Source organism: Sus scrofa, chromosome 6, assembly GCF_000003025.6.
Source record: "Sus scrofa isolate TJ Tabasco breed Duroc chromosome 6, Sscrofa11.1, whole genome shotgun sequence".
NCBI classification, from domain to species: domain Eukaryota; kingdom Metazoa; phylum Chordata; class Mammalia; order Artiodactyla; family Suidae; genus Sus; species Sus scrofa.
In genome coordinates, this window is record NC_010448.4 from 28,884,046 (window position 1) to 28,901,644 (window position 17,599).

At 43.7% G+C, this 17,599-nt stretch overlaps 1 protein-coding gene across 13 annotated transcripts in view; it reads left to right on the forward strand.

The window, feature by feature from the left end:
• PRMT7 (protein arginine methyltransferase 7) overlaps positions 1-17,599 on the forward strand; it is a 62,757-nt gene that overhangs the window by 898 nt on the left and 44,260 nt on the right. For 5 of the 13 annotated variants that reach the window (XR_002344579.1, XM_021094144.1, XM_021094138.1 and 2 more), the window contains exons 2-4: positions 3,355-3,533; positions 8,195-8,231; positions 17,305-17,454. Coding sequence is in view for 12 of the 13 variants with exons in the window: in XM_021094136.1 (XP_020949795.1) it covers positions 3,355-3,533; positions 8,195-8,231; positions 17,305-17,454 (366 nt within the window). In the remaining variant the exon portion in view is untranslated. Of the gene's footprint in view, positions 1-2,426; positions 2,461-3,081; positions 3,145-3,354; positions 3,534-8,194; positions 8,232-17,304; positions 17,455-17,599 lie in introns of all 13 variants that reach the window. The other 8 variants (XM_021094139.1, XM_021094145.1, XM_021094143.1 and 5 more) reach the window with 3 other exon arrangements.

A 17,599-nucleotide genomic window follows, 5' to 3' on the forward strand; every position in this document is an offset into this window, starting at 1 on the left:
GGTTCGCTAGGCTTTCCCAGTCACAGTGTTTTCAGTAGTCGGAAACCTATTTACCACATACCGGCCTGAGTGGTCTGTAAAACCATACACTCACCGTAGGTATTTTTTTTTTTTTTTTTTGCTTGAAATCCTTGAGTTGCTCCCAGTGCATCTAGAACAAAATGCAAACCACTTTTCCAAAGCCAACAGGCCACAGTGATTTGCAGAAGCCCACCCCTAATCTGTCATTTCTTCTACTCAAAGTGCTTCAGTCCGGCAGGCTTTTGTCACTATGCACCTGGTTTTTTATATCCTAGGGCCTTTTCTTGGGAAAAGTTGGGGTAAGGATTCCTGAAATATGAGCACTACACTTTCACAGCTTTTAATTTGGCTTGTCTTGTAGGCCTCAACTTGTATGCTGCCTTTCTCAGAGAATCTTCCCATAACTTTCTCTCTTTCATAGCACTCTGTGTATTTCCTTCCTTTGCCTTGTGAAGTCTTTGTTTATATATACTCTCTTCCCATTAGAGTATATAAATTCTTGGGGGACAAGGACCTTCGCTATCTTGTTTGTGATAGCCCTCCAGTCCTAACGTAGGGCCCGGCATACAGAAGGTGCCTGGTAAATTTTAAATGAATGAACCAGACATCTGCTGTGAAATCTACCAAGTAAAACAGGGCTTGACAGGTGATTGCCATTCTCTCCTTGTAAATAACAATTTGAGTTCCTAGTTCTTAGAGAATGAGGAGGTTAGGGTATCCTGAACCTGGAGTGTGGGCTCCTTCTAGGAGAGGACAAGTCATAGTAATAGATGAGGGGATTTATCCATAGAAGATGTGTAGTGTTCACACAGAGTGGTTACAGGACATGATTTCTGTTCTCAAACATTTACTTAGATTTATATGAAATCAAAATTTATAGTTATGGGAAGACACTGTGTCCTAGTTGTGTTGTGTCCCCTACAACATCATAGAGGGAACGGAATTCCTTAAAGTTGTTTACTCTACTCTTCACCTGTAAGTGAGTTCTTGGTTGATTCCACATGGGCCATAGGATAAGTGTCTCAGGAACTCTATAACATGAACCACAGGAACATGTGTGATTGCTTGTTCAGTTTCACATTCTCCCTCCTCTCACCCACCTAAATAAATCCTAGCCATCTTTTAAACTTTCCCTGAACATTCAGCCAGATGTAGTATTTCTTTCTCCTGTAGTATTTGTTGGACACAGTTTTCTAAAGCACATTACATGTTCTGGTAATTCTAGATACCCTGTCTTTTAATAATAAATATTAGCGTATGAGATATAAAGACTTGATTCTAGCAGTGGTTTTCAAACTGTAGGTTGCAGTCCATTGGAGAGTTATTAAATTAATTTGGTGGATCATGACCAGCATAAGGAAAGTTAAACAGAGTCAACTGTATCAGAGGGTCTTACCCATAGGAAGGCCAAATACTGTTTGTGGAACTTTAAGTTATATGTGTGTGTGTGTATTTCTTACTGGAGTTGTCAGAAAGCCACTAGATTGGATAATAGATACGCCTAAGTAGAGTTAGAAGTAGGATTTACTGAAGGACAAATTGACTATTTTGAACCAGGCCAGTGACTGCCTGAGCCTTTTAGAAAAGATTGTTCCCCATCCTCTAGTGTAAGGATTGCGGTGTTTTCTTAAATTAGATAACGTCAAAAGAAAGTGACTCTGGCCAATGAAGATGCCTTAGGGTGGTTTAGGGAATTGAGGAGGCATTCTTTTTAAGGTTTCTTGGTGATGGATCAGTGTTTACGAAGAACTGAAGGGGAATGTGGAACACTTGTTTTCTGAATAGTGAGAGGGACCGCATAGTGAGAGGCCTTATCTACTGAGAAATACCTTCAAACTTTTTGAGTTTGGTATTTATCTCTCAGAAATAGATCTCTTTGGGGAAGTAGCCCATATGAGATACGAATCTGGTAACATTTTATTTATTTGAAGCATTTTAATTTTAATTTTTAATTTTTTTGTCTTTTTATTTTTATTATTTTTTTGTTTTTTGCCTTTTCTAGGGCTGCTCCCACAGCATATGGAGGTTCCCAGGCTAGGGGTCTAATTGGAGCTGTAGCTGCCGGCCTACACCACAGCCACAACGCTGGATCCGAGCTGCATCTGCAACCTATACCGCAGCTCACGGCAACGCCGGATCCTTAACCCTCTGAGCAAGACCAGGGATCGAACCCATTACCTCATAGTTCCTAGTCAGATGTGTCAAGCACTGAGCCACGATGGGAACTCCAAAATTGCTTTTAAAATTGAATGTTGAGTAGATAAGAAGTAATCATTATAAAGAATAGTAAGGGATAAAGAATGACAATGTATTACTACCATCCATTTTTAGAAAAGAACAGTGCTGTTACTTTTGAAATCCCTGTGTGGCCTTCTTTGATCTCATGCTTTTCCCTTCTTTCTTAGAGGCAACCACCATCCTCATTCCCTGCTCTGCTTTGTAAGTGATCCTTGAAGAATATATTGTTCTCTTTGCATGATTATAAATTTCATATGAATGTAATCATATATATTCTGTGATTTGCTTCTTTTTAAGTTCAACATGATAGCCCTGTGATTATCCATATTTGCGTATAGCTATGATTTATTTGTTTTTTTTTTTATTAAAAAAAATTTTTTTTTTTCGCTTTTAAGGGCTACAGATGCAGCATATGGAAGTTCCCAGGGTAGGGGTTTAATCAGAGCCACAGCCGCCGGCCCATAGCACAGCCACAGCAATGCAGGATCTGAGCCGTCTTTGACCTTTACCACAGCTCACAGCAATGCCGGATCCTCAACCCACTGAGTGAGGCCAGGGATCAAACCTGCATCCTCATGGATCCTAGTTGGGTTTGTTTCTGCCCAGCCACAATGGGAACTCCTGGTTTATTTGTTTAGACAAAGGTTTTCTTATTTGGTTTGAATTGCTCTTATCTTTGTATTTTTCTGAAACTAAATGTTTAATATCCTGAGGCAGTCTTGGTGATACTCTTTTACCACCACCCCAAAATCTCTTTCTGTTTTCCTTTCCTTCTTGCCCTTTCCTCTGCTTTATTTCCCTTCTCACCTGCCTTCATCTGAGGCTGTACTCAGGTGGACCTGCAAGGCTCATTTGACCCTTGTTGAGGACTGCTAAAGTTTCCAGGTAGCCTTCTGAATTTTTGTCTTAATAGTTTTGATGTTATATGCTGAATATAAAACCAAGTAACAATTGCTGGAAAAGGTTAAAATACTGGTTAATAAATTTTTCCAGGTGCTCTGACATTTTTGTTCATTTTTGATTTCTTTTTTCTTTTTTTCCCTTGTCTTAAAATATGCCCTGCCTCCCCCTTTTGGGGCATTATGATTTGATTAGATTTCTGCTGATCAGACCTGTCTACAAGAAGTGAGCAGGCAAGAGTGCTTTTCTAATGCTAAAACTGAGGAGCTGACTGGCACCATGAAAGTCTTCTGTGGAAGGGCCAATCCGACCACAGGATCTGTGGAATGGCTGGAGGAGGATGAGCATTACGATTACCACCAGGAGATTGCAAGGTAACAAGTTTTCCCACAGTTGGCCATGGCTGGCCAGAGCCCTTGATCTCAAAGCACATGTCTTGGAATCCAGTCTGAGTGGGAAATAGGCTGTCAGTCACTCAGTGCTTCTGATCAGGGCAGGTCTTGCCCACTAGCCGGTCTGCTCAGCCAGGTAGGTTTGTGTGGGAGTTAGGCAAAGTCATGCCTTTGTAGAGAGTCAGACATCATGTAGCAGCCTTACCAGAGTCCCAGAGGATCTGTCCAGTAGACCAAAGAGAACTCAAGTTTCTGTAGTAGTAATAGAAGAGTTTATGCAGTGTTATTTGTGTCACTGAAAGGGTGACACTTCCCCCCCTTCTTTGGAGGAATGTTTAAAAGTTTGTGAGTTACTGTTATTTAGCAATCATTAAGTGGATGCGATACTGTGCTAGGGTTGTGAATACCAAAATGAGGAAGATAGGGTCCCCATTCTCAAGGATCATGGAGTTTTGTGAACGAGGCAGACATATAAAAAATCATGACACCATGAGCTAAAGGCCAGTGGAAGTGGGCACAAAACTTCATGGAAGCAGCAGAACCAGTTGGATTGGGAGGGTGATATTTGAGTGCTTTCCCAAGTCTAAAGGGAGCAAGATTGCTTTCTGAGCAACAAGGATTTTGTGCAGACTTCCAGATGAGCTAGTTTGGGGGATGGCTAGCAGATCAATGTGGCTGGAGTGTGGTGCAAAAGTATGATGAGAGAGAATACTGAGAAAAGGTAGGCAGGATTGTGTTATAATTGGTGGTAGCAAAATGCAGGAAGAGGGAGTTCCTGCTGTGGTGCAGTAGGTTGAGAGTTCGAGTGCAGCGGCTTGGGTCACTGCAGAGGTGCACGTTTGATCCCTGGCTCGGCACAGTGAGTTAAAGGACCCATTGTTGCCACAGCTGCAGCTTGGGTCGCAGCTGTGGCTTGCATTCAGTCTCTGGCCCAGGAACTTCCATATGCTATGCATGGGGCCATTTAAAAAAATTCAGGGGAGTTCCCGTCGTGGCGCAGTGGTTAACGAATCCGACTAGGAACCATGAGGTTGCGGGTTCGGTCCCTGCCCTTGCTCAGTGGGTTAACGATCCGGCGTTGCCGTGAGCTGTGGTGTAGGTTGCAGTCGCGGCTCGGATCACGTGTTGCTGTGGCTCTGGCGTAGGCCGGTGGCTACAGCTCCGATTCAACCCCTAGCCTGGGAACCTCCATATGCCTCAGGAGCGGCCCAAGAAATAGCATCAACAGCAACAACAACAACAACAGACAAAAAGACCAAAAAAAAAAAAAAAAAAAATGCAGGAAGTGGGGGAGTTCCCGTCGTGGCGCAGTGGTTAACGAATCCGACTAGGAACCATGAGGTTGCGGGTTCGGTCCCTGCCCTTGCTCAGTGGGTTAACGATCCGGCGTTGCCGTGAGCTGTGGTGTAGGTTGCAGTCGTGGCTCGGATCACGTGTTGCTGTGGCTGTGGTGTAGGCCGGTGGCTACAGCTCCGATTCAACCCCTAGCCTGGGAACCTCCATATGCCGCGGGAGCGGCCCAAGAAATAGCAACAACAACAACAAAAGACAAAAAAAAAAAAAATGCAGGAAGTGTAATGTGATTTTATAAGTTCTAGCTTTGCTACTTCTTAACTCTGTGACATTGGGCAAGCTACATAACTTCTGAGACTCAATATAATAACATGTGCCTCAATATGCAATTTAACAGTATATGCCTAGGAGTTCCCATCATGGTTCAGTGTTAACGAAGCCTACTACTATCCATGAGGACGTGGGTTCGATCTCTGACCTTCCTCAGTGGGTTAAGGGCCTGGTGGTGCCATGAGTTGTGGTGTAGGTAGCAGATGCGGCTAGGATCATGTGTTGCTGTGCTGTGGTGTAGGTTGGCATCTATAGCTCCAATTCAACCCCTAGCCTGGGAACTTCCATGTGTTGTGGATGTGGCCATAAAAAGAAGGAAAAAAAAAGTATATGCCTCAATATAATAATGTTTATTATCAAAAAGTACCCTTATCTGAGGGTTGTTTGATGAGTGAATGAATGAAGGACGATGTCTGGTATAGAATAAGGGCTCAAACATATTTCCTTCTAAATAATTTAGACATTTTCTGGGTGATTGAGATGTTAAACGGGAGAGGGAGAAAAAAAAAAAAAGGTTGCATTTTGGAGAAATCACTGAGAGCAGTGTGGAAAGTGAGTTGGGGGGAGCAGAGACCATATGGGCATTTGGGTGGATATTGCAACTGCAAAGCTGAGGCAGAGGAGGTAGAGAGAGGAGGAGACAGCTTTGAGGGAGCTTGAGTTTGGCAACTCATTGGATGCAGTGATAGATGGAGAGAGAAAATTGAAGAAGCACCAAGATTTCTGGTTAGAGTGACTAGGTGGATGGAACTGTTGTTTCCTGAAAAGAACAACACAGGAGAAATGGGCATTGTTGGGTGGTGGAGGTTAGGTGTCTGGATTTAGACATCCAGATGGAAATGCCAGTGGGCAGATAAATGTGGATCTGGAAACAGTTTGCAGTTGTTAAGAGTTGAAACTGGAAGAGATTGCAGGCTTTCAGAGCTTGCGTAGATTGAGGAAGGTAGAGGGTGAGAGAAGGAATTTTGGAATAGCTGCTGAGGCAGGAGGGAATGGCCAGAGAATAGAAAGGAAGAGATGGTTTCAGGAAGAGAGAGTGTTCAGCATCAGAGAAATCCTGGACTTTACTGATGGGAGTGAGCTAGTGGTGCCTAGGGAGATTGATATCGGTGGAATTGGGGGGAGCGAGTGGGTGATAAGGCAGGGAAGATGAGTGAAAAAGCCCCTTAAAAGGTGGGAAAAAGTAGATAGGATCAGATTTCAACTAAACACTCATAGGTGGGTTCAACTGTAAAAACCTTGGTATGCCATGAAGAAAAACCCTGTACTTTTTGTGCAGTGTGCCTCAAAATGTAAAGTGTGGAATGCCTGTTTCATAGTTGCCTTAACCAATCAAAGTGCAAATTTCCAGACTGCAGCTCCATATTCTGGATCAAAAGCATGTATAGTGGGAATCTCCATTTAAAATAAACTCTCCTGGGAGTTCCTGTTGTGGCTCAGAGGTTAACGAATCTGACTAGGAACTTCGAGGTTGCAGGTTCAATCCCTGCCCTTGCTCAGTGTGTTAAGGATCCAGCAGTGCCATAAGCTGGGGTGTAGGTCGCAGACTCGGCTCGGATCCCACATTGCTGTGGTTGTGGTGTAGGCCGGTGGCTATAGCTCTGATTAGACCTCTAGCCTGGGAACCTCCATGTGCTGAAGGAGCGGCCCTAGAAATGGCAAAAAAAAAAAAAAAAAAAAAAAAAAAGCTCTCCAGGGAATTCCCGCTGTGGTACAGTGGGTTATGGATTCGGTGTTCCTGCAGTTGTGGCACAGGCTGCAGCTGTGGTTTGGGTTCATTCCCTGGCCCAGAAACTTCCACCTGCCACAGGTAAAGCTCTCCATTAATTCTGATATTGACCAGAAGCTGGAGGTCCTTTGTTTCTAGTGATGAGAATTTTTTTTTTGTCTTTTTAGGGCCTTACCTGGGGCATTTGGAAGTTCCAGACTAGGGGTCAAATTGAACCTGTAGCTGCTGGCCTATACCAAAGCCACAGCAACTCAGGATTCAAGTTGAGTCTGTGACCTACACCAGAGCTCATGGCAACACCAGATCCTTAACCCACTGAACAAGGCCAGGGATTGAACCTACATCCTCATGGATACTAGTCAGGTTTGTTACTGCTAAGCCATGGCGAGAACTTGCAGTCCTTTGTTTCTTGACTCTCACCTGGAATTCTCAGAACGCATCTTCAGGCTGAGCCTGCTGAGCTGTGGTGGCTTATTCTAACCCTGCCAGAGATATTTCATGTTTGTGAATTACTATGGTAGAAAATAGGGGTAAGCGACTCTCCTCCCTGTAGTTTGGTGAACTCTTAGTTATCGTTGATGACATAAGAGAAAGTGCCAGACACAGTACCCTACACATGAACAGCAGGCATGTACTTTCCCTTTCCCTCATTCCTCTCCCCATTGTTATGTCTGTGATTATCCCAATGTACAAATGTGTGCAAGATTATTATGTAAAGTATTACACATATCTGAGTTGTTCCTGAGGGAAAAAATTGTATGATGTATAACATGACCATTCTGCTGGAGCTATGGAATTACTGTGACAGAGCTAACAACTAGAGCATTTTTAGTCTGAAATTCTTTTTTTTTTTTTTTCTTTTTACTGGCATATGGAAGTTCCTGGCCAGGGGTTGAATTGGAGCTGTGACTGGCCTGCACCACAGCCAAGGCAACAATGAATATGAGCTGTATCTGCAACCTATGCCACAATGCCAGATCCTTAACCCACTGAGTGAGGCCAGAGATTGAACCCGCATCCTCATAGAGACAACATCTGGTCCTTAACCCACTGAGCCACAACGGAACTCCTAGTCTGAGATCCTTTACTGAAAATAAACATCTCTCTTTGAGATTTTTTTTCTGCAATATGGCAGAATGACAGTTTATAACTCTGTTAAAATAGTTTAAAATGGGCCTGGATGTTTGTTCCATTTGATTTAGAAATGCATTTGTATGTGTGAATATTCTCATTTATTGATGTTTATCAATCATTATTAGCAGATGTATCTGATGTATCTTTTTTTTTTAAGGTCATCCTATGCTGATATGCTGCATGACAAAGATCGGGTAAGTGTAAAAGGAATCCATTATCTTGCTGTAGTATTTGAAACCTTCCATTATAAGAATGTTAAAAGCTCCCCCCAGAGGTATGGTTTTAGAATGATGCAGACAGGCAGTATGGAAAATCAGGAGGTGAGACCAGGTTCTACTTCATGCTCTGTTATTGACCTGAGTGGAACCTTGGAGAAAACATGGGACCTCTGCAGACCTAACTTAATGAGAATTTGTTTGTTTATTTATTTATTTGGCCACGCCTGCAACATGTGGAAATTCCCAGGCTAGAGATCAAACCCACACTACAGCAGCAACCTGAGCTGCTGCAGTGACAATGCTGGATCCTTAACCTACTGCACCACAAGGGAACTCCTGTTAGAATTTAAAATGAGTAGATCATACTGGCTGATCTCCATGATCTCTGGATAAAAATAATTAGGGGAGTTCCCGTCCTGGCGCAACAGAAACGAATCCGACTAGGAACCATGTGGTTGTGGGTTCATTCCCTGGCCTCGCTCAGTGGGTTGAGGATCTGGCATTGCCGTGAGCTGTGGGGTGTAGGTCACAGACATGGCTCGCATCTGATGTAGGTATGGCTGTGGCGTAGGCCGGTGGCTACAGTTCCAATTAGACCTCTAGCCTAGGAACCTCCATATGCTGTGGGTGTGGCCCTAAAAAGACAAAAAAGAAAAAAAAATGCTCTAATTACACCGTTTCACCTTCTATAGAAATTTTATTTTTATTTTTACTTATTTATTTATTTATTTATTTATTTATTTATTTATTTATTTATCTTTTTAGGGCCATACCCACGGCATTTGGAGGTTCCCAGGCTAGGGGTCTAATTGGCACTACAGCTGCCAGCCTACACCACAGCAACACAGGACCCAAACTGCTTCTGTGACCTGCTTCTCTGACCTACAATGCCAGATCCTTAACCCACTAAGCAAGGCCAGGGATTGAACCCACATCCTCATGGTCAGGTTCATTAACCACTAAGCCACGACGGGAACTCCTATATAGTAATTTTAAAACAAAATCTCTAGAGGTCACTGTAGACTGTATTTTGTAAAACGTATTTGGCTTTCATGGCAGAATTACATTTCGGCTTCTTTCCTCCATTTTTGTTTCATCTGAGTTTCCTTTCTTTGAGTTTATTACATTTCTGGTCTTAGGACGGTTAGCAACCCAGGATTTTTCCTGTCTACCAGAGTGCTTGACTAGTCAGCCTCATCTGGATGGTTCAGAAATTGAGATTCTTTGAAGGAGAAGGATGCAGGGCCATGCTAAGAAACTGGTGCATGGCAGAAGGATCAGGGCAGAAGGTAGGGCTGGTCGTGAGGCCAGGTTGGTGGTGGTTTCTGCTTCACCCAGCCCTGGTTAACTTCTCAGCATGCCTACTTCTTGGCAACACTGACAGAAAGACCTCCTTAAGCACCATTTGTGTGTAGGCTATACCAGATGGGCTGGGTGCCTCCGTAGTTTTCATCAAATATCTGAGTGCCTTTGCTGAGTTGTTGGGGAATTACAGAATGTGGAACAAACGTTGTTCCTGTTTTTTTTTTTAATTTTTTTTTTTTTTGGTCTTTTTGCTATTTCCTGGGCCGTTCCCAGGGCATATGGAGGTTCCCAGGCTAGGGATCCAATTGGAGCTGTAGCCACCGGCCTACACCAGAGCCATAGCAACGCAGGATCCGAGCCGCATCTGCGACCTACACCACAGCTCACGGCAACGCCAGATCGTTAACCCACTGAGCAAGGGCAGGGACTGAACCTGCAACCTGATGGTTCCTAGTAGGATTCGTTAACCACTGCGCCACACGGGAACTCCTGTTCCTGGTTTTTGACTAACCTTTCTAGTTTAGTGGTCTTGACTTTTTAAATTTTTTTGTCTTTTTACAGTTGTACCTGCAGCATATGGAAATTCCCAGGCTAGGGGTTGAATCGGAGCTGCAGCTGCTGGCCTGTACCACAGCCATAGCAGCATGGGATCTGAGCTGCATCTGTGACCTACACCACAGCTTGTGGTAATACCAGATCCTTAACCCACTGAGTGAGGCCAGGGATGGAACCTGCATCATCATAGAGGCAACATTGGGTCCTTAACCTGCTGAGCCACATTGGTAACTCCAATCTTGACTTCTTATTAGACTCCTGGGCCTGAGAGCCTCTCTGATTTTAGTGTCATCTGCAGAGTGGCTTCTTTTTGCCTCAGTTTCCGTGGGATTTGGACAAGTGGCATTGTTATCCATCTGATCAGCCAAGCCAGAAAGGTAGTACCCTTTTCCTTATCTAAGTCTGCACTTGGTCATCAAATTGTATGATTCTTTCAATCCCATTGTCTGCTCAGCCCTCATTTACTGGTGTTGGTCCCTCTTTTTCTTCCTCACTATGGCAGCCTCATGGGTCTTGGCCTGAAATACCAGTCTAATCGTGTTATTACTCTGCTTAAAACCATTTAGTGGCCTCTCACTGCTTTTGAGGTAAAATTCAGTCTCTTTGGTGGAGCTTTCCTGACTCTACATTATTTAATTCTAATTCTGTTCTCCCCTCCCCAAGTGTGCACTTGAGAAAATGGAGTCAGAAGTTGCTGGCTAGTGAAAGAGTCAAGATGAACAAATTTCTCTCTACTTTTGCATGGTACCTTACATTTTGTTGTTTTAAAACACTTCCGTTATCCTATAAAATTATCTCATGCTTTGTAATAAATCCTGGTGCCCACCCCTAGAGCTAGGCAACCATTAGTTTTGCCTTTTCTAGAAATTTCATCTAAATGAAATCATATGATATATAGTCACATATAAGTATTTGGTGGACATGTTTTCATTCCTTTAGGATAAATATATGAGTGGAATTGCTGGATGTTAAGTGTGCATTATCTAGCTTTGTAACTTTAATTTCCATTTTTTTCTAATGGCTAATCATGTCATATACCTCTTGTTTATTTATTTATTTTTTGCTTTTTAGGGCTGCACCTGTGGCATATGGAGTTTCCCATGTTAGGGGTCCTATTGGAGCTGTAGCTGCTGGCCTGCAGCATAACCGAAGCAACATAGAATCCGAGCCATGTCTGTGACCTGTACCACAGCTCACGGCAGTGCTGGATCCTTAACCCACTGAGCAAGGGCAGGGATCGAACCCACGTCCTCATGAATCCTAGTCGGGTTCATTAACCACTGAGCCACAATGGGAACTCCCCAGTTGCCTTTTAAGAGGGCTGCAGTGGTAGTAGCTTCAAGTTATCATCTCAAAAGTGATGGGAGTTCCCATTGTGGCGCAGTGGTTAACGAATCCGACTAGGAACCATGAGGTTGCGGGTTCGGTCCCTGCCCTTGCTCAGTGGGTTAATGATCCAGCGTTGCCGTGAGCTGTGGTGTAGGTTGCAGATGCGGCTCAGATCCCGAGTTGCTGTGGCTCTGGCAAAGGTCGGTGGCTACAGCTCTGATTGGACCCCTGGCCTGGGAACCTCCATATGCTGCAGGAGCGGCCCAAAGAAATAGCTAAAAGACAAAAAAAAAAGAAAAAAAAAAGGGGGGGGATAACTAATTTAATGGTTGTCATTGGAGCATATGCTGACCCTGTTTACTGTTGTGGATGCTGCTAATCAGGGTTCTCTGGTGATGAGCTCACTGTACTGACACTTCCAGGCTAGCTCCTAGTCCTACTTTCTTTGTTACCCTACAGCCACAGCTACACAGAGAAAAACTGCACCCCCCTGCGTTGGGGGGATATAGTGTGTTTGATGTTCATTTTCCTAGTTCAACAATTGTAACAACTGTCATCCTGATTTTTTAAAACTTTATCTTTTCTCATTGTGGTTAAAAGCACATACCATAAGGGAGTTCCCATTGTGGCTCAGCGGATTAAGAACCCAACTGGTATCTATGAGGATGCAGGTTCGATCCCTGGCCTCTCTCAGTGGGTTAAGGATCTGATGTTGCCCTGAGCTGTGGTGTAGGTCACATTTGTGGCTTGGATCCTGAGTTGCTGTGGCTGTGGTGTAGGCCTGCAGCTGCAGGTGCAATTTAACTCCTAGTTTAGGAACCTTCGTATGCCTCAGGTGTGGCCCTAAACAGCAAGAAAAAAAAGAAATGAACAAAAACCATATGAAATGCCATACCTATTTTATCCAAGACGTAAATGCAATTACTTTTAAGGGTCACATGTTTCTTTGAGGCTTATGGTGAAGAAGAGCAATCCCCTTGGTGGATCATTTCCCCCAGACAAAACCTTTTTTTTTTTTTTTTTTTTGCACTTTAGGGCCCCACTCGCAGCATATGGAAGTTCCCAGGCTAGGGATCGAATCAGAGCTGTAGCTGCTGGCCTACACCACAGCCATGGTAATGCAGGATCCGAGAGCTGCACCTGCGACCTATATCACAGCTCACAGCAGTGCCGATCCTTAACCCACTGAGCAAGGGCAGGGATCGAACCTGCAACCTCATGGTTCCTAGTCGGGTTCGTTAACCACTGAGCCACAACGGGAACTCCCAGACAAAAACCTTTTTATGCTTACCCTTAGAAGCCTCCTCTTTCTTCTTTTTGAGCTATTTGTTTTATATCTACTTCCAGATCTAAATAGCTGTTGCCTATTGACTTCCCACTGTTACAGCTGATAATTTGGTATTCTTTCAGCTTCTCCTTCCCACTCATTCTTTCCTCCCAATGAAGTTATAATTTTTGCTAAATTAATATTCAGGAAAAAATAAATAAATTAACGTTCAGTGTTTGGAATTCCTGTAGTGGTGCACTGGAAATGACTAGGAATCATGAGGTTGTGGGTTTGATCCCTGGCCTCACTCAGTGGTTTAAGGATCTGGTGTTGCCATGAGCTGTGGTGTAGGTCGAGGATGTGGCTCAGATCTGATGTTGCTGTGGCTCCAATTGGACCCCTATCCTGGGAACCTCCATATGCCACTGGTGCAGCCCTAAAAAGCAGAAGAAAAAAAAAATGCTAATATTCAGTGTTTCAGTAGACAAGCCATTTAAATTCTTCGTGCTTTTATTTCCTCATCTTGTAAAATAAGGATAATAGTAATACCCTCTTTGAAGGGTTGTGATGAGGTAAACAGTTACATCAATGTGTGTGTGTTAAAATCATTTGCTAACTTTATTAGGCATGTGTAAACACTATTCACACTTGAGCTGTGTGATGTACTTTGATTACTTTTCCTTTCTTGCATAATTCTTTGTTAATGATTATCTTATTTTTGCTTAGTTTTCTGTGTACACACCATTTTTTTATATCCAAACTTTCCCCTAATAGTCTAGATTTCCTTGCAGGAGGAAAGGTCAAAACAATCTGCTATTCTGTTGGTTTCATCCTCTTGGTCACAGATGCTGCTTGGATCTCGAGTTGCTCTGGCTGTGGTGTAGGCCGGGTGGCTCTAGCTCTGATTAGACCCCTAGCCTGGGTACCTCCGTATGCTCCCAGTGTGGCCCTAAAATGCAAAAAATAAAAATAAAAACAAAAACATAAAAAAAAATCCTACAGTCTTAAACTTTGTATCAGTTACTCTCTTGCTTTTCTTTATAGTTTTATCACATACTGCATATCCTTAAAATTATTAGTTTAGCTTTTTTGCTTTTTAAGGCCGTACCTGTGGCATATGGAGGTTCCCAGGCTAGGGCTTGAATTGGAGCTGTAGCTGCTGGACAATGCCACAGCCACAGCAACACAGGATCTGAGCCACGTCTGCCAGCCTACACCAAAGCTCATGGCAAAGCTGGATCCTTAACCCACTGAGCAAGGCCAGGGATCGAAAGTGCGTCCTCATGGATGCTAGTCAGATTCCTTAACCATTGAGCCACGATGGGAGCTTCAGTTTAGTTTCTTTTTGAACTTTACATAATGGATTCGTATTGTGTTATTCTTTGTGACATGCGTTTTGGCTCCGCATTGTTTCTGAGATTCACCCATTTTGCATGTAGCTGTATCTTCATTCATTTTCACTGCTGTATTCATTCTATTGTGTAAATATTCACTGCTTACCCATTCTTCTGTTGATAGGCTTTGGGTTTGTTTCCAGCTTCTTGCTATTGTAAGTAGTGCTACCTGGAACGTTCCAGTACCTGGACTATGGTGCATATGCATGCTTCTCTCTAGGGTGTGTATACCTGGAAATGGAATTGCTGGCCATTGACCATCAAGTGTGTTAAGCTCTGCTGGGTAATGTCAAATTCTTTTCCAAGTTAATCATGCCAGTTCACATTCTCACTTCCTGTGTTAAGCAGTTTTTACATTTTTGATAATCTAGTAGGTTTGAACTAGTCTCTCACTGTACTTTTTATTTTTCTTGTGGGCTACACCTGTGGCATGCAGAAGTTCCCAGGCTAGGGATCAAACCCACGCTGTAACAGTGACCTGAGCCACTACAGTGATAACACAGGCTACTTATCCCAGTGAGCCACAAGGGAACTCCCTCACTGTAGTTTTAATTTGCATTGTTCCGATTACTACTGAGTGTGAGCTTTTTTTGCTCATTCATTGGCTACTCATGTTCTTTTTTTTTTTTTGGCTGCACCCTTGGCATGCAGAAGTTCTTGGGCCAGGGATTGAACCACAGATGTAACCAGAGCCACGGCAATGACAGTGCTGGATCCTTAACCCGCTGAGCCACCAGGAAATGCCTAGTGACTTAGTAATTTATAGGAATTCTTTATATGTACTGGGTACTAACCATTTATCAGTTATATGTATTCCTGGTCTCTTAGTTTGTGAGTTGTTTTTTTGAAAGACAGGTTCTTAAATTTACTGTCAGATTTATCCTATATATTTTTTATTTGCTGGTGCTTTTGTCTCTTATTTAAGAAATCTTACACTTTGCCAAGGCTTTAAAGGCTGTTACTAATAATGCCAAATTTCAGTTGTTTTTTATTTCTTGATTTGGAATCCTATAATCAGAATTTCTGGAGTTCCTGTCATGGCTCAGTGGTTAACAAATCTGACTAGGAACCATGAGGTTGCGGGCTCAATCCCTGGCCTAGCTCAGTGGGTTAAGGATCCAGTGTTGCCATGAGCTGTGGTGTAGGTCGCAGACCTAGCTCAGATCTTGCGTTGCTGTGGCATAGGCCAGTGGCTACAGCTCCGATTCGACCCCTAGCCTGGGAACCTCCATATGCCTCAGGTGTGACACTAGAAAAGGCAAAAAGACAAAAAAAAAAAAAAAAAATTTCTAAGTTCTCTTAATTCTGATAATTATCTATAGGTGTTTTGGATTCACAGATATTCATCTCATCTGTGAGTAATAATTTTGTTTCTTTTATTTTTTAAGTTTTTTTTGGGCTGTGCCCGTGTCTTATGAAAACTTCTGGGCCAGGGATTGAATCTGAGCTGCAGCTGAAACCTATACCACAACTGCAGCAATGCCAGATCCTTAACCCATTGCACCAGGCTAGAGATTGATCCTCTGCCTCAGCAGCGACCTGAGCCACCACATAGTCAGTGCCAGATCCTTAACCCACTGCGCTACAAGGGAATTTCCGCTATAATAGTTATTTTCTATTGCATAACAAATTATCCCAAAATTAAATGGCTTAAAAGAGTTGTTATCTCACAGTTTATGTGGGTCAGAAGTCTTAGCTTGTGCCCCTGCCTCCAGGTCTCTTACAGGCTGTGATTAAGGTGTCAGCTGACGGGTTCCCGTCGTGGCTCAGTGGGAACGAATCTGACTAATATCCATGAGGATGCAGGTTTGATCAGTGGGTTAAGAATCCAGCATTGCCCTAAGCTGTGGTGTGGATGTGGCTTGGATCCCACATTGCTGTGGCTGTGGTATACAGCAGTGGCTACAGCTCCAGTTTGACCCCTAACCTGGGAACCTCCATATGCCATGGGTGTGGCCCTAAAAATAAAAAAAAAAAGTGTCAGCTGGTAGGGGAGTCATCTTAAGGCTCATCTAGGGTGAATCCATGTCTAGGTGTTCGGCCTTTTAATATTCCTCACTAACTTGCAAGCTCATCAGTGTATTTAAACAGATTTACAAATATTTTCACCATCTTTTTTTTTTTCCTTCTTTTGCCTTTTTAGGGCCACACCTGCAGCATATGGAGGTTCCCAGGCTAGGGGTCGAATTGGAGCTGTAGCCGCTGGCCTATGCCAGAGCCATAGCAATTCCAGATCAAAGCCACATCTGCGACGTACAACACAGCTCATGGCAATGCCGGATCCTTAACGCACTGAGCAAGGCCAGGGATCGAATCTACAACCTCATGGTTCCTAGTTGGATTCGTTTCCACTGTGCCAAGACGGGAACTCCCTCACCATCATTTTTAGTTATTTTCAATAGAAGGGTCAGGGTACTTAATCAGGCAAACTGATACAGAGAAAAAAACGTGTCTGTTTAAGCTAGTAAGAACTGATCAAATAATGAAATAATTTCATGAGGGGAAAATATTTTTTAGCTCAGAAAGCTCTTGGAATTAGAGTCCATTAAGGGAACCAAAAACCACATTGCATATTTCAACAGAGGGAATTTAATAGAGGGAATTGGTTACACAGGTATGAGAGGACTGGGAAGCCATCAGGGTAACCTAGTGGTAGTAATTGCAGGAAGCAGTTCCCTTTTCTAGGGCTGGGGAAACAAAGGGAGGAGATTGGGGTTTCCAGAACCTAGCTGTGTGGAAGAGAGGTCCTGTGGAGCTGGTGCTCAGACCTCTGAGAGAGGTCACAGCTCAAGTGCTGTGGCTCTCTGAATAGCCTGAGGAGAGCAGCTGTATGGGAAGGCGTGGGCTTTCTCCTTCCTCTTGCCTTCCAGTCTCCCTCTAGTTCCCCTGTTGTCCAGTCCTAACAGCTGAAAAAGGAGAATGTGGTGCAGAGCCCCAGCCCCAGCATCTCTAAGCAGAGTGTGGAAGAGTGGATGTGGAGAGAGGGGAGAGACAGTCCTTAATAAATTCAGGAAGCTGACCCACTGCCCTTGGAGTCTTGCAGGGCCTTCTGGACTCAGTCAGTGCTGGTCTTCAGTGAGCCAGAGAGGCCCTGAGGTCATGTCTCACACTGCTGCTGCTGCCTGCTGTGACTCCAGACCTTCACAAAGCACTTACTTAGAATAACTGGTGTAAAGTAACAGCTATTTCTTTTTCTTAGAATATGAAATATTACCAAGGTATTCGGGCTGCTGTGAGCAGGGTGAAGGACAGAGGACAGAAGGCTTTGGTTCTGGACATTGGCACTGGCACAGGACTTCTGTCAATGATGGCGGTCACAGCAGGCGCCGACTTCTGCTATGCTGTTGAGGTGAGTCATATGTCTTGTGTGGGAAGTCCCTTGTGTCCCCTGCTCTATGACCATTCATTTGTTCACAGACATACACAGAGTGTTCCCTCTGTGCCGAACCCAGGGCCAGGTTCTGGGGATATAGAGATGAATCAGACAATTCTTT